A 20,526-nucleotide genomic window follows, 5' to 3' on the forward strand; every position below is an offset into this window, starting at 1 on the left:
GCCTCTGCCACATCTCCTTTAGCAAAGAAAGAAGGACGCGCATTTCCAATCCAGAGGTAGGTTTCTAGAATCAGTGTTTAAAGCATAATCATGTTAAGCATCCACAGGCAAAACTAATGTCTTTAATTCATCAATTAGGGTATACTCAGTATGTCTTGGTAATGTTTATTTTAAAACATTATACTAATGTTATGACCCAGTTTTAATTCCTCCAAAATGACTTTCATTTAAAAGTAGCACAATGTTACAGATCTCTTCCTAATTAAAGAGTAATTTTGCCATGAATTTGAATGTTTATGAGATGACTTAATTCCCAGATCTTCAGCTATCTCCTATTAATGCCAGAAGTGTGGCAAGTCATTTGGTGGCCTGAGGACCCTGCCTGATACACTGGCACCGCAGTCCCGCTCCCGCCTTGCAACCCTGTGAATTGCCCGGTGGCCGGGCAGGTCTGAGTGAGTCAGGGACTTATCTGCTCTGACTGCAGCCTTCCTTGCTGGTGTATCCACGCTACATGAGGCCGGCTTCTGGGGTACAGACGTTCAGCAGCCATCAGTACAACTCATCTCCTACTGAGGCTGCCCGGGAGCTGGAAGCATCACTTGGGCTTCAGGAAACATTCCCGGTTGAACTGGACACCACGTATTAATTATGCAGCCCTAACTGGGCAGAAGGAAACACTATGCTTGTCTTAATAACAAGGGAGAAAAATAGCTGTCTGCGTTATAATAATACCCTTCTGACAAATGCTGGCCCTTTAAAACCATAAACCCTGCAAGAAGCAACTGCCAAAAACAACAGTATACACATATTTTGCCTAGTAGTTCCAATGTATAGAATCTAGGTTAAGAAAATGCCCCGAAATGAGGGGAAAGCTTCATGTCCGAAGACCCCTGCAGCACTGTTCCCAACTGGGAAATTTTAGAAAATGACTTAAACTCTGAGCCACAGGGGAACATAAGGATAACTGCAGTTGAGCCATGCAGCGGACTGGTCTAAAGCCACTGCAAATGATGTTATGTAACAAGTCAGAAAACATATGATATAATGCTAAGCGAAATAAGGACAAGTACTAAATTCTCTCTCTAGTCAGATTAAAAATGTGACAAAAGGAAAAACAGATGCAGACCAAAAGCCTGAAGAGAAACAAACCTCCCAAAAGCTAACAGTGGGTTAATGAGAAAGGCCCAGGGCACTCTGTCCCCCTTCAGAAAAGTGCCTGGTAACCCCCTTGAGAAGCCCAAGGTCACGGATCCTCAGAGGAATAAGAAATAAAAGAGATGCCTACCTGGTTCTACACTAGAAACAAACCAAGGTTGGGGCGGAGAGTGAAAAAAAGGGGCAGGCTGGGGGCGGAAGAGGAAGTGCCTAGTGGTCCCAGTACCACAGCAGGAGGGATGGCAAATACTCCAGCCAATGCTCAGGCTCACTGCGTTGCAAGCCCCGCCCCCCTCCGGTCCCTGACACCCTCCGGCTACAAAGAGCAGTGGAAGGTGGCACCAGGGATGGGGAACCCATTCATGGTTGTCTCCTAAACTGGGAGAGGGCAGATCATTGAGTCAGAAACAACTGAGAGAAACACAGAAACCGCAGAGGGATAAGGCCAGAAATCCAAAGCAAGCACATCCAGGTGACTGGCTGCTGAGGAGCCCAAGTGATACCTGAGTTACTTCCAAGGAGTATCCTTCATGCTGAAGTATGTTTACAAACTGTGCTCCTCGGGGCCCTGAGTATCCTACAGGAACCTCCAGGGCCACCACTGGGAGAAAGGCTCCATGCCTTCGGAAAATGTATCTCCTTTATATATCTGCTATATCTTTTATAAATTCAGTTTCATCTGGAAAAAAAGGGCAGGGTTCTGTCGCTAAGAAAATACTTAAAATTTTGAAAACCCTTGTTCTATGTCATCAGGCGTCAACACAGGGCTTTTAACAGGAAGGTGTCTGATTTTTTTCTCTGGGTCCATCCCAGGTGCCTTGCAAACAACCCCCTGGGAGAAAGGAGAGACCAGAGAATGCCAGCTTTGGCTCAGAGTCTATACCAGAAGTCAGAAAACTCTGGCCCCTGGGTCAAATCTGCCTACCACCTATTCGGATAAACAAAGTTTTACGGGAACCTACTCACACTTGTTCGTTTATGTATTTTCTATGGCTGCTTTCTGCTGCAACAGCACGACTGAGTATCAGTTCCAACAAAGACCACATGCTCTGCAAAACCTAAAATAATACTAGCTGGAGTTCCCATCATGGATCAGTGGTTAATGGACCCGACTAGCATCCATGAGGACACAGGTTCGATCCCTGGCCTTGCTCAGAGGGTTAAGGATCCAGTGTTACCGTGAAATGTGGTGTAGGCTGCAGAAGCGGCTCGCATCCTGCATTGCTGTAGGCCAGTGGCTATAGCTCCGATTCAACCCCTAGCCTGGGAACCTCCATATGCTGCAGGTACAGCCCTAAAAAAGACAATAAATAAAATAATTTTACCTGGCCTTTTACTGGAAAACGTCTGCTTATCCCTGCTCTCCTGCTTTGGTCTGCACCATCCCTACCTAACTCGCCATGGGAGGTAATCAAGACTGCAGAATCAGAAGAAGAGGGAAAGGGGAACTCCAGGGCAGCTGCGGCCATGGGAGTCTGACTCTGCCAGCTGAGCCCGTGGCTTTATCAGAGGCAGGACAAGGGGCTGACCCAAAGGGTCATGGATCACACTAAAGAGAGACACAGCAGACACAGGGAATTCAAAATCTCCAAACAGGGGTTAGGTACTCCAAAGCCAGGATCTTCAAAGTGACACAGTCTTAGGAAGAGCTTGAAAGAAACAAGAGGAAACTGACCAGGCCCTGGCACTGATACACAAGCGCAGTGCTTTCCCACCTGTCGCTGCCAGATGAGCAAGGAAACAGCAAGTCACGTAACAAGCCATTGTGAAGAAATAAAAGTGACTTTCACCCACTCACCAACACTTTCAACAACCGCAGCTCTCCCTGGTCATAAATGATGCTCTGAGCGGCCCGCCTGGGCCCTCCCCGGATCTCCTCTCATCCGATAGCTATTCAAACGTCACCACACTCGGCTTCAGGGTAGTGACTAAGGCAAGATGGCAAATCACTGTTCAAACCAGGGGATCTCGGCTGCGTTTATGACGCTTAGTAAAGCCTGGCTTACCTTGAGAAAAGTTGCTGGCCAGGACCGAAATCTTCTCGATCTCACTGTCTGGCTTCTGGTCCCAGGAAAAGGAGGACTTCTCGGATATTTCCCAGTCAGATGGCGCATGAGAGGCTGAGGGCGCCGGAGACTCAGGGAGAGTGTGCTGGGAGCTTAAGTTGTCTTCCTCAGTCCTTGACCATTGGGATTGAAAGAGAGATCATTTTCCACACTAAGATCCCACACCAGGACCGTGACTTAAGAACACTTAGGATGAGTGGCCCTTTGTAATTTACCCAGATATGCAACACTCTTCTGGAGCCCTTTCCTTTCCCTAGAGCACTTCTTAGCAAGGACATCCTACAAACCAACCAAAAAGGGGGCTCAGTGAGCTTGAATGTGGGGCCAGTGAAGACAGAGGAGCTCTTTCTGGCTCAGGGGGGCGGGACCCCGAGAGAGGGAGTGAGTCAGCAGCAGCTGTTTACCAGATGGCTGCTCTGTCCCGGGCACTTTGCACACGCTCTCTGCCGTGGACCTCACACCCTCTGAAGCAGGGTGAACGGAAGCACATCATAACCTCACTCGCTGTCTTGCAGCTTGTACATGGCAGAGCGCACATCTAAATCCAGGTCTGTCTGCTGCCAAGGCCCCAGGAGTACATGGGGGGCCAACCCAGACCCATGAGGAGGACTTAGGGATTCAAAGATCTCGAAACCCTCATGGTCTTCAAGCAGGTCCTGATATCACCATTTAGGCGATCATCTGGTCATTAACCATATTTCCCAGGGGTCACCTAAGTCAGGAAGGCACCCTGAATTCCATGAAAAGCCTACGTGAATCTCCATTATAGATAAGCTCCTTAATTTAAGCTCCTTTTTCTCCAGCTTTTTCCTATTACTTCTTGTCTCATTATTCATGAGCTCAGACAAGAGCAAAGAACTCAAAAGCTGCAATGCATTCATTAACAGGTAAACACCAGATGCAACTTTGCTCAGACAGCGTGATGGATGCGCGGGCTTGCCGCCACCTTGCAAAAGTGCAGAATGGGCCAAGGGCACCCTTTAATTAGCTTAGGAGTGACCCGTGTGAATGCTAAGCCTACAGCTGAAAATGGTAGAACAGAAGGCAAAGAGACAAACCTGTCAGCAACTGGAAGGCTGACGCATGGCTGCGGAGGCTACCAGAGGCTCCCGCCTCTTTCCAGCTCATTCTCCAAGCAACCAGCTCATCTTCCAAACAGCAAATCTGATCATGTCTAGCCCCAGCTTACCCTCCTTCAAAGACCCCCCTCTTCCTGTAGAAAAGATGTGGGTTCTTAATGAAGCATCTGAGGACCAGCACAAGGCAGCCCTGCCCACCTCTCCAGCCTCATGTTCCTTGCACCAGCCACGCTGCTCAAAGGGGCCACATGTCCCTCACCTTGAGTGAGGACACTCTCCCAAAAAGACCACGTTGGAGCCTCACCCATCAGATCTCAGTTAAGACTATCTTGACCTGGGAGGCCCTTACCATCCTCTCTGCAGCCTGCCGATGGGATGGGATCCATTATTATCAGGATGGAGATGGAAGGCTGAACACGGAGGGATCTCTAAGAAAACCCTGGAGGGAGAGGAGTATTTCCTCTAAACCTACAAAAGCCCTGATTAAAATGTCCTCCCGTGAGCTGTGATACCTCCTGCCTGCTCACTCTAATGATGCCAATAAAATCGAAAACTCTACATCCCAGGCCGGGCTCTGTTTCTTTATTTTGTGCCCAGGAGCCCAAAGGGTCGCTTCTCCAAAGAAGGAAACGTCAATAGCACTAACAACGGTAAGAACCTTCAACTAGGTAACAGAGCAGGGCAAGACCCTGACGTTCCCAGTCGGCCACAGACCCAGGTGAAGAGTGTCAACAATCCACTTATTCCATGAACGTCTTTTACGTTCCAACCACATGTGGAACCGTTAGGGCTAGAATAGCCATACATTTATTAAAGACCATCTCTGCCCTCCAAAGGCAATGCAGAATAACACTGCCTAAGAGCCCAGGGGTTGGAGTTCAACCGATACAAGTTCAAGTCCCAGCTCTGCCTTTTGATGGTAAGTATGCAACTCTGACCCTCAGGCTCCTCATCGTAAACTGAGAATAATGCTCACCTTGGAGGGTCAGTAATAAAGGATGAGAGTGCCTAGGGCAGCAGCCGGCACACATTAACACCTAGTCAATGCTCTCTCCTTACCTCTTTCAAGGACTTCTGGGTGTGGAAGAGAAAGGTGGAAAAGATTGTAATCCCACGTGGTAAGCGTGGTAAGCGCTAGAGTGTAATTATGTGCCACGTGCTGCAGGAAGACCCACTGATCCCAGTGTCCGGGACAGATGGGGGAGGGTGTGTCAGGGAGAGTATGGTCCATTGCCATGCAAATGGACCCTGAGGAAGGATTTTTAAATTACAAGAGGAAGAAGGCAGAGGGCAGAGCTTGGGCACAGGCATGGTCTGGAGACCAATCAAAAATCAGTTAAGGCTGAAGTGCGAGGTACATGATGGAAAAGAAATGTGGGTCAGGCTCAGGCGTCTGGAATTCATCCTGCAGGTACCCAGACACCAGAGGAAAGTGTCATCTGGGTCAAATCACCCAACAGAAGGATGCCATGAGCAGCCTACAAAGACTGCAGGCCACAGAGCATGAACTCCAGGTTTGGTATGACCATGTCAGTTGCATAGGTGTTTTTGCTTTATATACAAGATGCAGGGAGCTAACAGAACAGTAGGGAGCCAGCAGACACACCCACCCGGCAAGGCCTTGTGACCAAATGCTACACACTCACCTCTCTCTCAGCTCCTTCTGGGTGTTCATTTCCACTTCACCAGATTTTCCTGGAAGCAGAAATAACATTAAGAAGGAAAACATTTTTTTTACAGCACTCCCTAATAATTTCTTGTTCATACATTTGCAGAGGCCCAATTCCACTTGTCTCACAGTCCCGGACGTTTAAAGCAGGATTACCAAGAACACTCAGACCACAGGCTTTCCTTTGTAACTGCTCTGGCGCTAGTTCCAGGACGGTGACAGCACTGAGTCCCAAAAGCAATCACAAAGGTGATGCTGGGTGTAGCTCTTCCTCCTCCTCTAAACCTATGATACTAACAGAATCCTGCTCATGACAGGAAACAGGCAAGAGAATCAAGGACAAGAGGATCCCATTGTCCACGGACCCAGCACAGACGTGTCACTGGCTCCTCTCTGTTCTTTCTCCGGTGCATCCTGACCTGACATGGGTGATGCTGTACCAGGATCTCATGTTTCACCCTGTATTTTACCATGTGCGTTCCTCTTACCATCCCGGCTTTAGAAGCATCATGTTTCGTGAGTACATAAATATTTCCTTGGAGGCGGACATGTACCGCTTTCTGCCAGTTCCCTGGCTGACATCTAGGCCACCCCCAATTTTTCACTTTTATAAAAAAAATAAACATCTTTGTGCATACAGCTTTATCTGCATTTAAATGATTTCCTTCCGAAAGGCTCTCAGAAGGGGGTTTACTAGGAAAAGGAGGCTATGAGTGCAGCTGGAAAAGTTGGCGTCCGCAGCAGGGGAATGACTACAAGAAATGACGAAAGAAAACGAAGCTCAGAATGCGGCCAGGGAAGACGCTCTGCTCCCTGCGAGTCACTGTGCGCTGGGTCAACGGAGCGCATGAGCCCAGATCTCAGAGAGATGAACAACTTTCTTTTCAAAATACCTTAGGACTCTGGAAATTGCAGACTGGGATGAGCTCTTTGAAGAAATGAACGTGTGGCTAAAGAAATAAAAACAAACCTTCTACAGCTGTACTGGAAAATTGAAACTATAATTAAACTGCCCTCACATGTACCATTTTCAAAATACTCCCAAAAGGAAAAGTTCTCAAACACACAGTGCAGAGGAAAAGATCCTGGGAGACAGGCACATTTGCTTTGTGTCTTGTGTTCCCACCCACAGACTCCCAAGGCCGCAGGGTAGCCGCCTCCTCACCCACCAGGCTGGCTGCTGGGCACCCAGGGCCTGTCAACACGACGAGAGCTGGGGAGTCACGGCCACTCAGGGCGCTGTGGGTTCCGGGCCCTGAGGGGGGTTCCTTGGGAGCCACAGCAGCCCTACGGGCACAGAGTCGGGATCTCCGTTTTGAGGGGAAGACGTGGAAACGCAGGAGGCTGCATGCTCCCACTCGGCTCAGTTCACACCCCACCTACCTGACTGCACCTGCGGGTAAGCCACAGACACGGAGACAGTCTCAGAGCTGCCCAACCACGAATCCACGTCCCCATCCTCTTACTTCCATCCTGACCTAGAACTGGCGTGATATTCTGCCTCCCCAAGAGGCAGGGAGAAGTGGACAGGCCCGCACCCCAGGGGATGCTCTGAGGGCTCTGCTCTCTGTCCTTGCATTCCTCCGCAAGGGGGGAGCTTCATCACGAACACCTGACTGGAAGCCCCAGACTGCGGACTGCCGTGGACAGGCTCAACAATCACCCTCCACTAGTCCCCCTCCCACCACAGAGCTCTTTAAACGCAAGTGACAAAATGTTCCTGTGGGATTCACAAGGAGATCGGCACAACTGGCGCACTGAATTTCTGGGTGGACTTTGCCTTCACACAGGTGATAGGGTACTTTGGTCAGGCTATTCCAGAAGCGTGGGAAGCACATCATGGAAACACTGCTCCCACCTCTCAAGCTAATCTTACTGATACGCCTGAGAGCTGGGGAGTATGCAGCAGGTGGTGGTGGGCTTCATCTTCCCACATGAAAAGACATCGGGGGAGTTCCCGTTGTGGCGCAGTGGTTAACGAATCCGACTAGGAACCATGAGGTTGCGGGTTCGATCCCTGCCCTTGCTCAGTGGGTTAAAGAACCAGCGTTGCCGTGAGCTGAGCTGTGGTGTAGGTCGCAGACGCAGCTTGGATCCTCCGTTGCTGTGGCTCTAGCCTAGGCTGGCAGCTACAGCTCTGATTCGATCCCTAGCCTGGGAACCTCCATATGCCACGCGGGAGCAGCCCAAGAAATGGCAAAAAAAAAAAAAAAAAAAAGGTCTTTGGAGTTCCCGTCGTGGCGCAGTGGTTAACGAATCCGACTAGGAACCATGAGGTTGCAGGTTCGGTCCCTGCCCTTGCTCAGTGGGTTAACGATCCGGCGTTGCCGTGAGCTGTGGTGTAGGTTGCAGACGCGGCTCGGATCCCGCGTTGCGGTGGCTCTGGCGTAGGCTGGCAGCTACAGCTCTGATCTGACCCCTAGCCTGGGAACCTCCATATGCTGCGGGAGCGGCCCAAGAAATAGCAACAACAACAACAACAAAAAAAGACATCGGATTACCCACTAACACATCTCAACAAGCAAGGGAACCATGATGCAGGGCAGCCTTGTTGCGGGTGGACCCCCCTTCAGTCTCCTCCCCACACTGACCCCTCTGTACGTGGCCACTGCGTGAGAAGTCTTTTTTGAAACACTGCGCCCTAGCTTGAAACCCATCAATCGTACAAAGTTAAGTTCAAGCACCAGAGCCAGACACCTCCTACCTGACCCAAGCGTCTCTTCCTTTCCATCTCACCGGTAATTCATGTTACATATTTACAGTTATCCTCCCAGGTGCCTGCGCCAGACGCAGCGACTACAGAGACGGATGAGGGGCCTGCCCCCAGTGAGTTCACAGCTGAGCGGGGACGGTGGGCAGTTACACAACAGCGCTGGGACAAGGGGAGCCTGGGTTACCGTGGGAGGACATGCGGAGGAAACAAGCACGACCCAGCCTGGACCGTTCAAGGATTCAGAGGAGGTGACAAGGGATCTGTATCTCTGAGGCAGGAAAGAACTGTCATAAAGGTAAGGAGGCTCTAAAGCCTGTGTGGGGGGCAGGCAGGTTCCAGGGCTACTTGGGCGAGAAAGTTGTCATTGTACTGGATAGCCGGGTTCACTAGGATGACCGTAGCTGGCATGCCCCATTCTGCCTCCTAAAATACCCTCCTCACCAACCATGAACCCTTCCGGTGCAGAACACTGAGCTCTGGTATCCTCCCCCACCCACCCACCCACCCCCGGGAGCTCCCCTTCAGAGTTCACAGGGGCCCCCCTCCCAGCTCAGCTGTGCCTGCCAGACAGAGGCAGAGGCCATTTAATCCCAGGGTGCCCCAGAAACCCCAGAATAGGGTCCATGCCACAAAAACTCTCAGCACTGTCACCAAATCCTGCCTGGGCACCACACGCCTGGCCCCTCCAAGGCTAGGACGCCAGGACAAGGCCCCCACCTTCCAGGAGCTTGTGCTCTGAAGAACTAAAATGTGCCTCCAAGAAATCAGAGCTGTCACCTCCCAAGCTCCCACTACTGGCCAGGCAGGACACCAGATGCTTTAGTCCTTGCCAATAACTCTGCCAGCCAGCTGCTACTGCCTCACAGAGGCCATCGGACCCTTAACTGAAGAGCTGGGATTTGAACTCCAGTCTCTTTGGCTCCAAAGGTTCTGGTCTCCCCATCCCGGCACGTGGCCTCCATCTCAAGGCCAGATGTGATGCCGCCTGCGAGCGCCCAACAAGCCAGACACAAAGAAAATGAACAGATTTGCTTTTACTTGGAGTGAACAAAGGCAGCTTCCTGGAGGACGGGTGGAATTCCCAGAAGCAGGGAGGGAGTAAAAGCCTTCCAGAAAAGGGCTGATTTGAACAGAGTCCCAGAAGTGAGGAAATGCAAGGCCAGGCCCGAGGACACGCTTGACCAACACACCCAACGAGACAGGAGTGTGAGGAGCAGGACAACAGAGGGGTCAGGAGGTGAGGCTGCGGAAACGAGCTGCCCGGGCTCAAATCCAGACTCAGCCACCTCCTGGGTGACCATGAGAAAGTAAATTAACCTCTCTGTTCCTCATTTAATAAATGAGACTATGAGGAATTCCCGTTGTGGGGCAGCAGAAACAAATCTGAGTAGGAACCATGAGGTTGTGAGTTCAATCCCCGGCCTCGCTCAGTGGGTTAAGGATCCGGCGTTGCTGTGAGCTGTGGTGTAGGTCACAGACACAGCTCAGATCCCGTGTTGCTGTGGTTGTGGTGTAGGCCGGCAGCTATAGCTCCAATTTGACCCCTAGCCTGGGAACTTCCCCATATACCACTGTGTGCCCCAAAAAAAAGGGAAAAAAATAAAAAATAAGTGAGGCTATGAAATAGTACCTCCTCATAGGCTGAGAACAATGCTGGGCACACACCAAGCCCTGAAGAAGACCAGTCTTCCTCATCGTTTCTCCTTCCCCACTGCCATCGCTGTCATTATTTTTCAAAGGTTACAGGGCTGGAAAAGGCAGACTGTGGGAGGCCTTGAAAGAAATGGATGCTTTAGATTCATCCCTGTAGGCAAAGGAGCGCTAAGGGACCGGGGCAGAGTCCTCACCGAGGAGAGGGACTCTCTTACACGCCTCCTCGGCGCTTACTCAAAAGAACCTAAAGACAGAACGCCGTCTTCCTGATTTACACCTCTGGTCTTGGGAGGTACCACGGAAGAGGGTATGGTAGAAAACCCGGGCCTCAACACCAGTCCTTGATCTGTGTGGGGGTCTCCACCCACTGTGAAAACCTAAAAGTTACAGACCCTCACCCCAGAAAAGCGCCCATACTCACAAACTCTCGTGGGGTTCCGGACCCCTAGTGAAACTGCCAGCTCTAATCCTTATAAGGATTTAGAAAGCACATCATCCTACTTCTTGCGTCCTACCAATTAAAGATTCTTCAGGAAATTGCAAGGATATGCACAAAGATTCCAATTCAGTCTTCCATAGAAGAGCCCCAAACTGGAACCAACGTAAACGTCCATCTAATGGGGAATGATTAATTATGGCACGTTCACACAAAGGAATGCTCCGCAGCCACTAAAACCTACACTGTAGACTAACATTTGTTCTCTATAATTGAACGAAGGGAGAGGCCGCAAATTGTCCTACTTCTACCAAAAATACACATGCCTATAAAAAAGGTCTGGAAAGTATAAACTCCAGGGTGTTCATGTTTTGCTGTATAAATGATGCAATTACGGGCGTGCTTTATCTGTTATTTCACAATAAATATGTACTGCTTTGTATTAATAAAAAAAAAAAAGGCTACATTTAAATTTTTTAAGAACTCACAGGGTGCAACTACCTCAAATATAAAACTACTTTATGGTAACCTCATCTCATAATTCAGGATCCAGACTCTTTAGACCGCATCCCAGAAAGACCCAGCTCTGTTAAAGACCCGGGGACTTTTATGCCGTTTGTAGAAGAAAATTAAGTTCTGTGTTTGTGTTGTCTGCTAGGTCTGAAACGCTTCTGCTTCCAAAGGCCACAGGAAGCAAGACGTGAGATCTCCGTGGACTTGTCCAGGTAAATAACTTAAAAAATAAATCGGGGGTGCAGCTGGGTGAGGGCGGGCATCTGATGCCAGAGGCCATCTCTCCCAGCCTCCCACTCCCAGGTTAAGGGCTTGTAGGAAGAAAAGAGACAGGAGGAAAATGCCTTGGACCAGGAAGACACAGCTCTACCTTGAGGACCCACTTACACCTCCAATAGTAAAATGGAAACTAGCTTATTTGGAAAACCTTAGCCGGAAGAAAGTGGATTTCATAAAGATGGAAAAAACTCAAGTGCTCCCGGGTCCTGGCCTTCAAGAGATCCCGGAGGCTGGTACTAGAAAATCACCCTGCAAGGTGCCTAAGCTGTTGGGCCTTTTAAAAAATGAAGAAAAAAACATGCCCTGGGCCCAGAAGGCCAAACTAGCCCCCGTTCTATCTCAGCATCACCCTGAACACATGTGGACCTTTGAGGACCATCTATGTGTATGTCTGAAGGCACAAAAACTGATGTCAAATCCTGGTTCTGTCAAGTCAGGTGTGACCTTGAACAGCTGAGCTCCCTCCGTTAAGCCCAAGTTCATCACATAAAACAAGCTGATCTGAGAATGAAACCTCCAGCTCACAACAAGTAGATACTAGTAAGCACTCAGGCTCAAGGGCAATGCAACCAGCACTGTGCCAAGGCCTCAGGTCCAGGATTTAACTCGACTCTGACAACTCGCTTTGATTTTGAGCATTGAAAGGTCATGACCTGACTTTTGTAAAGACCACTCAGACCATGTGGAAATGGACCACTGCGGGACAAAGGAGGAAGCACAGAGGCAAGAGGAGAGGACTGCAATCGGCCAGGTGAGGTGAAGGCAGCCACCTGGAGCCAGGGCGGCAGCGAGGTGCTGCAGGCCGCTCAGATTCGGAATATACGCCAAAGGCAGGGCTTCAGAGGGGCAGCCAGGGGGCCAGGAGGAAGAACTGACTCTGGGAAGAGTCTTTTTAGGAGCCAAGGGAGGAAGGGATTTCCCCAAGGAGCAGGGACCAACCACATCCACTCTCACAGGGTTAGGAGAGACTATAAATAATGTGTGTGTAGGTATGTGTGCATGTATCTATCTAGAAAGAGAGAATTACAAAGCAAATATGACAAAACCAATGAAGCGGATAGAGGGTATAAGGGAGCTCTTTGTTGTCTCAAAAACGGCAATTAATGCAAGAACATTTATTAAAGCACCGAGCACACAGTCAATGTTGAGCAAGGTTTTTCTTCATCCTGCCTTTGACCACCTCTGAGCTGTGAATATTTTTTTAAACCAATGAAAGCACACGGGTTTTCTTGTTTGCTTGTTACTGCCAACATTTAAAACCCATGAGTTTTCACCCCCCAAACCCTGGTTTCCATCTTCTCTTGAAAACTCAAAGGAACTGGCAACCATGTGGCAGTGTCTCACCAGTCCAGCCGCTCACGCATCTCCACTGGCGCCCAGGCTTGGAACAGTGCAGACCAACCACATGGAAGAAAACAGAGGCCAGAGCAGACGGGCAGAAGGTGAGGCCACGGAGTGAGCTCCTCCTGGGCCCCTGCATCAATTCCTCGCGTGTCTTAAGACTTACCCTTGAGAAACAGCTTTTCCAGTTGCTCGACCAGCTCTGCACATTGATTCAGCTGCTCCTGGAAACCCTCGGCCACGTAGCAATCCACGTCACTGGCCTGCAGCAGCTCCTCAAACGCCTTAATCATGGCGGTCATGTGCTGACGGTAAGCGACACAGATGCCATGGCTGTCCTTAATCTGCTGTCGCTGGACGGAGAGCTCCCTGGCTTGGGCCTGAACTAAGGAATCGTATCTGATGAAAGGGGGAGAAGAAAACGCTTGGACCATTTTAGAATTGAATTTCTGTGACCTTAACACTAATTGGAAAAATGACAGAGCACAATTTTGAAAAGCCTGCAGCTGTATAAGTATATACACTTCCAGAAAAAGCGAAACCGTACAAGGTCACTCCTCCTTTGATTTCAAAACAGCCAGCAAATGCTGGAACAAAGGTTCTTCTGCAATATTTTTAACCTTATGAAGCCCCCAATTAAAGGACAGATTGGCAAGGACTCAGGAGAACAATTAGTTTCCACACACTCTTCAAAAATACTACTGCGAACTGTAGAAACAAGAGCTTCAAGGGTCAGGGGACCCACCGCAAATTCTCATGAAGAACAAAAAAAGTCTAAGGCAGGAAAACAAAAACAGGACTCTCTCAACCCAAAGGTCAAACAATAATCATAACCCTGACTACCATTTACGGAGCGCCTGTGATCCGTCGGCCACCGACTTCAGCGTTTTTAAGAAGTTATTTGCTCCTCTCAGTCTCTTGACAAAGGGATGAGCATCCCTGTTTTCAGAGGAGAAAACTGACTCTCGGAGGTGGCAAAGCTGGTTCCATGGTGAAGATTTCTGACTCACACAGCTCTGCCTTCGCAGCCCAGCTCTGGCTACACCACATCCGTGAGCCCACAGGTATTAGGTGGCACCGAGAAAAACACATGTTCAGAGAAGCATGGCTCTGCCTTCCTTACCAACAGGGGCCACGGGAAGCTGGCCCCAGTGCCGCTGGGCAGAGTCCCTGACCCTTCAGTTCACCTTGCTCCCTGGGCCCTGAAACGATGGCCACCTTTGACCCCACGGAACATGGAGAGATCACGTGACAGCAGCACTGCAGGTGGGGCGCATTTGGTGGATGAGAAAGAGCACGAGCATCAGCTCTGCCAATCCTCCCGGGCCACCTTCTCAGGCACGGCAGCCTCACTGAGGCTCCATTTCCTCATCTGCAAACACCTCCTTCCCAGGTGATTGTGAGACTTAAGTAAGAAAAGCGCCTACAGCTGAGGGCCTGACACAACTGCCTTTCAATAAATACCAGCTGCCTGCAATCGCACTGTTTGGGAAATCCTGCAAAATGCACTCTGGCTCCTGACAATTTACAGCAATGTGTTTGTCTCAAATGAGTGACAAATGAAGGTCAGCTTTACAAATGATCCCATGTTTGTCATATCTCATGAAGCAAAACCGTATATATCTATGCCCATAAAACATATCTTCATCACCTAAGAATTCTCAACACAGGCTTATTTCTCTATGATGACCTTAAAAGGGTAAAGATATGGAAAATATTTATTTTCTTCCCACCCTGCCTAGGACATCAGTTTTGGTGCACCCCCTACCCCCACCCCACCCCGGCCCCAGCACATTAACAGCCAGTAACAGGGTTGGGAGTCAACACTGCCATTCAGCAAACGTACTATAACTCACCAAGTGACTGGTACAAAATCTTTACGCTGAGTCCCCAACCTGAGGAGGGCAAAATCTGCTCAGTCAATTTCAGAAGACACAAGACTACTACACGCACAGCCACTGTTCCTTGTGGTCTCACATGTCACCTCTCCACAGGGTGGAGCTGCCTTAACGGCACCACGAGCCACCCCAGCACAGGCCAGACTCCTCTGAGCTCATGGGCACCGACCTAGTGGCAACGTGGGGGAACCGCAAACTTAAACAGTGGGAGCTGGCAGAAGTGGGATTACCTTGAGGGTGAGAGGTCTCTGAACTTATTCTGCAGGTTGTGGATTTCACTGAAAAGTTCCATGTTCAAATTTTGCTCCTTCTGCAGCTCATATTCCTGGTCCACCAGCTGCTGCCTGAGGCTCTCCAGCGCCCTGCCGTCAATCGTCTCTGCGGCTAGCGGATGGAGGATTTTCGTGTGTTTCACATAACGTACTTGGCGCAAACTTGAAAAGGTCCTTTCCTCCTCATCATTACTGCCCCTGGACTTGTTCAAGCCATCCTGGGCCCCCTCTGTGCCACACAAAACTGTGATAATGGCCTCACTGAACTGGGAGTGCTTTTGAAGCTGCAACATGAAATTCCGGTAGCCCTCGAGCTCAGTTTCCAAGTCACAGATTTTCTGTTTCAAGTTTTCTTTATCATCTGAGGTATCAATGTTCTCCAACTGATTGGTCCCAACCACGATATCTGTAGTGGAAAACCGACTCTTAGAACTCAAGTATGTGGCTACGGAAGTGGGGCCTAGAAAATCTTCAGAAGGATTCTCTTCACGTGACAGCAAGACGGCAGGGTCATCAGGCTGGTCAGTTTCTGAGTCTGAAAACCAAACCGCATTTACTTCAGTATCTCCACTGCTGAAATCCATCCCCTCCATCCTTTCTAGCAGCCACCACGCCTGCAGGAAGCCCCCAACTAGCCCCTCTGGCTCTAGTCTTCCCTTCTTACCTCTCCATCCACCCTTCTTCATCTAAAAAGTGGATTCAGCCTTGATCCCACCTAAAACTCAGCAATACCTCCACATCTTAAGGATTAAATCCAAACTCCCTCTCACAGCATCTGACACCCTCCACGGTCTAGTTCCAGGTCACCTTTTCAGGAACCTTCCCTGGCACCACCTATGGAGATTCCCTCCTAATTTATCCATAATTACTGCCCACATGAGGCTGTTTATGCCTCTGTGCTTTTGCATGTGCTATTTCCCCTGCCCAGAATATATGCTTGGCTGCCTACTTTACTCCTCCTCAGTGAACTCCTATTCATCCTTCAACACCCGAATCTAAGTTTCCTTCCTCTGTGAGCCCATCTTCAAGTTAGGCACAACAGTCACTCCCCTCTGTGCTTGCACAGCACCTTATACATGACACTTGAGACAGACGAACCATGTACTGGGTGCCCGCACAGGAAATGCATTTGGCTTATTCATTTATTTACATCGCCATTGGTTATTTGGATTCCTCTCTCCCTCACTGGACTGCAAGTTCCTTCCCAGCAGGGACTGGCCTTTCGCCTTCACATTCTTGGTGCCTGGTCCAGTACCAGGCCCAGCCCAGACGTGAAAGAAGGGGTGACAAATACTGGGCAATGACTGAAGTAACATTAAAGACCAGTAATTCTAAAATAAATCCACAGCAGAAGTGTTGTCTTCTCATTTCCATGTCCACAAATCTCAGGGACATGCAGTGATGTCCCTGTAGCGAGCTGTTTCATAGTGAGCTGTTTCGCTGACTCACAATCATGCCAGGAAATATTTCCTTTACAGCTAGTTTAAACCCCCAGATATGCAGCCAAACTCCTTTGGGAGGCGAAGCGGTGCTGCAGAAAAAACATTCAGCTTTGAAGCCAGAGAAGAGGGCACAGCTGGCTTTGCTATTTGCTGGGTGCAGAGACTGAGGTAAGTCAGTCATTGTCCCAGAGCCTCAGCTGCCCCCCAAAGAGATGTCTAACAGGCTTGCTGTGAGGCTTCAAGTTCAGGCCTGAGTCTACAGCTGCAAGGCCTGTGTCCTTAACCACACAACACACTGCCTGCTGTCTAGGGAAAGCTCAGCTCAATACAAGATGTTGTCTGAACACTTAAGAGGCAGCAAAATCTAGTAGAAAAATTCATCTCTAAAATCCAACAGATCTGGTTTCAAACTCTGGCTCTGCCACTTACTAGCTGTACAACTTTAGGCAAATGATTCAGCCTCTCTGAGCCTCAGTAGTTTCACCAGTAAAATGGAAAGAATATTTTTTAATGCGAAGGCTTCTGTTTTTGTTCTTAGGATCAAATGGCACCGTATCTGCAAAAAGGCTAACAGTGCCTGGCACACAGTAGTGAAGGAAACCAACTAATCTGAACACCCTTTGCTTCCCTGAAACTGTTCAAAAGATGGAAGAGGATGCCTATCAGAGCAGGACCTGGGGAAAAACTGCAAAGGCAGCACCGTGGTTTGGAGGACATGACCTAGGAGACCCTCAGAAGGAAAAGCAGACACAAATCCTTGTCAGACTGTATATTCCAACTTCTGGCTTCCGCAGCTGTTCCTCGTGGCTTTAAGCCCATTCTTGTCTCTCTGCTCACGATGCAAATACCATAAAATAAACCTTTTTATTTTAGAAAAAGCCGCTGCTACATGACCTCAAGGAAGCAATTCTAATAGAGCATTTTTCCTGTACAAAATGTGTTAGAATCCCTCGTCTCAGAGGTCCTTCAGGGTGGAGGCCATGTCATTCAGCTGTTTCTCCAGTGTTGGCACAGGGCCCGGGGCGGAGAAGGTACTCCGTAAGTACCGCCAGCTGAATAAGTATAAGAGGGACAGAGGGAGGAATCTCAACAAGGCTTTTTTTCCCCAGGGACTCACCCTCCAAGACAAGGAAACACCTTTGCTCTAACAACCTCATGATAACAGAATTTCATGGCAAGGAGCGATGTCCACTTGTGGGGATAAAGATCAGGTCTGATGATTTTTGTTAAGTCATCGCGAGGCAAAGACAAGTGTAAGTTCCATACAAATGTCCGCCTGTGATATGGACTGTGGTCAGCTCTGATGTTTACACATGTGCACACCTCCTTACGGTGGGGACGGGTCATCCTCATGTTCACACTTAGAGCTCCACTTTAAACTCTGCTCCTCACAACACATGCAGACACGACGCTCATAATTTTGACTTCAGAGATGCCCCTAATCTACAGGAATTTGTGACTTCCCAGAGCAAGGATCGGATTTCTTAGGCTCCAACGCCAGTATATAGCAAATCTCACAGCACAGCATCAGCACAGCCATGGGGCTTCACAGTTTCTTCTCCGTAGCCCTTGTTAAGGACCAAAGGAGGATATTTTCATTTAAAAATCACTGCATAGGAGTTCCTGTCATGGCTCAGCGGAAACGAATCTAACTAGTATCCATGAGGATGCAGGTTCAATCCCTGGCCTCATTCAGTGGGTTAAGGATCTGGTGTCGCTGTAAGCTGTGGTGTAGGCCGGCAGCTGCAGCTCCATCTGACCCCTAGCCTGGGAACCTCCATATGCCAAGGGTACGGCCCTAAAAAGACAAAGAAAAAAAAAAAAAAGTCCCTGTACAGAGGGTATGAGAGACGGAGGATTATAAGCTGTAGTGTGTGGTGTGAACCTCAGGTTAACAAGGCGGCAGGATGTGTAACCTCGTGGTGGGACCAGCCCCAGCACCCAGCACCTCACCCACGTTCCATTTCATCGTCACAATGACCCTGTGAGGTGTCATTAGTGACCCCACTTTACAGAAGCGGAAATTGAGGCTCAGAGAAAAGAACTCTCTCAGGGTTCTGGATGAGGAAGCAGCAGAGCCCCCATCAAAGCCAGGCAGCCCCCCTCCAACACTCTGAACTCTGCCTCCTGGCATAGCCCTCCTGCACCCAGGGGCTCCTGTGTCGGGGGCACATGATAGAGGAGGGACACTCCTCAACCCTCAATGTGAAGGCCAATAACATCTGTGGAACCCCTGTCATTCGTTTCTCAAGTATCCATCCAGGAGCTGCTGGGGGAGACGTGGCGGGGAAGGCACCACACACAGACTGAGCCTCGCAGGGGGGCAGTCGCTGAGCAAGACGCTACAAGACCAAACCACGGCGGGCTCCCAGGAAGGTTCAGGAAGGCCGTCCCTGGAAAGCGACGTTTAAGCAAAGACCCAAAGGATGAAGTTTCTAAGGGGGGAAACCCAGGCAGAGGTAACAGCCTGTGCAACGTTCTAGAAGCACATAAAGGAAAACGAAATGATGGGGATTTGAGAGAAGGGAAGCTGCCCACCAGTCAGGAAGCCGTTAGTAATCACCTATGAACAAGAAGTCCGAAGACACTGCCGTTCTGGACCTTCCTACAATTCAGCTAAGGGGCACTTTATTACCTGGTGGGGTGGCTCTGTCCTCAAAGCTCAGAATCCTCAGAAGCCTGGGAACAAGTTTTATCTCCCCAGAGGCCAGCATTCTCAATGGTCCCTGACAAATTCAGGATTCCTGAAGGCAATGATTTCTTAGAGTGAATTAGGGCCACATTAATGGTGATTTTTTTTTTTTTAAATGAAGGGGGGGAAAGATCTGAAGTAAAAAGAAAAAAATGTAGGCATCTGTTCACAGTTGAATGGGATCACGAATGTTGTTGTGTTATCCTTTGTGCTTCTCTGTATGCTTGTGGTGCTTCCTCATTCTAAGAAGGATATGGCTTGCCTGGGGTCTTGCTCACGTGTCCATGCCTTTCCCACTGACTCACCCGAAAAACCCCACGAACCAGGGTCACAGCCAGAGGCCAACCACGCACACCCAACAACCACCAGCGCCGCACGGACGTGACAACGGCCGGCTGGTGGCGACGCCCCTAAGGGCGGGCGCCGTGTCCTTTGAGGCTGAGCCACCAGAGCGCAGCCAGCAGCCTGGTAGAAAAGTGTCAGACAAACGGACTGTAAGCTCCAGCGGGGTGGCCCTGGATCAATTCTTTTTAAAAACCTTAGCCTTCTCATGTGTTACTTGGGAATAATGACGATGCCCTAAGGTGGCTGTTGTAGGGCTTAGTGATAATTTTATATATGAAACACCCTGAGTAGTGCCCAGCACATGGTGGCTGTCCAATATGCATAGGGGGCTGAATTCTGACCGGTCTCATGGCGGGCTTGCTGATCGGTGGCCCCTTCCTTGTCTCTCCAGATGCAGGGTATGGCTTTGGGTCCTTCCTGCTCTCTGAGGCTATCCTGGTAGGCTGCTCCCACGAGGGGCTGGGCTACAGCATCTACAAAGAGAAAAAAAAATAAAACCATAGACTTGAAACTTAGCCAACAAATAAGAAGAACACAAAGATACAACAGGGAAAATAAAAACACTGGGGAGGCAAAATGCAATTTATAAGATAAAATTAATCTATCGAGCTGCCATAACAGGACATAAAAAGCATAAATATACTGCAGCTTGTCTAAAATGGTTTAAGTCCAGGCTCTCAAAAAACTATGAGTGAGAAAATGAATTCTATAGACTCCTGCCCACTTTTCCCGAGAAGCTCTAGGGCTTCCGGGCAGCTGCAGAAACAGCACCTGGTTGACGCACCCCAGGGTCTCAGCAAGGAATCAAAACATGGTTAAGTGCAAACGGCAAGCCCTGGGCAAGGTGCCAGGGCTTCTGTGCAGCTGAGTCACCTCTCTGCATCTTTCCTCTCCAAACTGCCCCCACTCCACCACAGTGGTGTGCTTAATTATCGGCCCCCGCCCCACTAGATGGGGAGCCCTGCAAAGG

General features: G+C 49.5%; 1 protein-coding gene across 3 annotated transcripts in view; it reads right to left on the reverse strand.

Moving 5' to 3' along the window:
- CDK5RAP2 (CDK5 regulatory subunit associated protein 2) overlaps positions 1-20,526 on the reverse strand; it is a 185,290-nt gene that overhangs the window by 26,705 nt on the left and 138,059 nt on the right. For all 3 annotated transcript variants that reach the window (XM_047768275.1, XM_047768274.1, XM_047768273.1), the window contains 5 exons: positions 19,898-20,029; positions 15,036-15,612; positions 13,074-13,306; positions 5,950-5,998; positions 3,165-3,337 (listed from right to left, as the gene is read on the reverse strand). In XM_047768275.1, the coding sequence (XP_047624231.1) occupies positions 3,165-3,337; positions 5,950-5,998; positions 13,074-13,306; positions 15,036-15,612; positions 19,898-20,029 (1,164 nt within the window). The remainder of the gene's footprint in view (positions 1-3,164; positions 3,338-5,949; positions 5,999-13,073; positions 13,307-15,035; positions 15,613-19,897; positions 20,030-20,526) is intronic.

Source organism: Phacochoerus africanus, chromosome 2 (assembly GCF_016906955.1).
Source record: "Phacochoerus africanus isolate WHEZ1 chromosome 2, ROS_Pafr_v1, whole genome shotgun sequence".
Classification (NCBI taxonomy): Eukaryota; Metazoa; Chordata; class Mammalia; order Artiodactyla; family Suidae; genus Phacochoerus; species Phacochoerus africanus.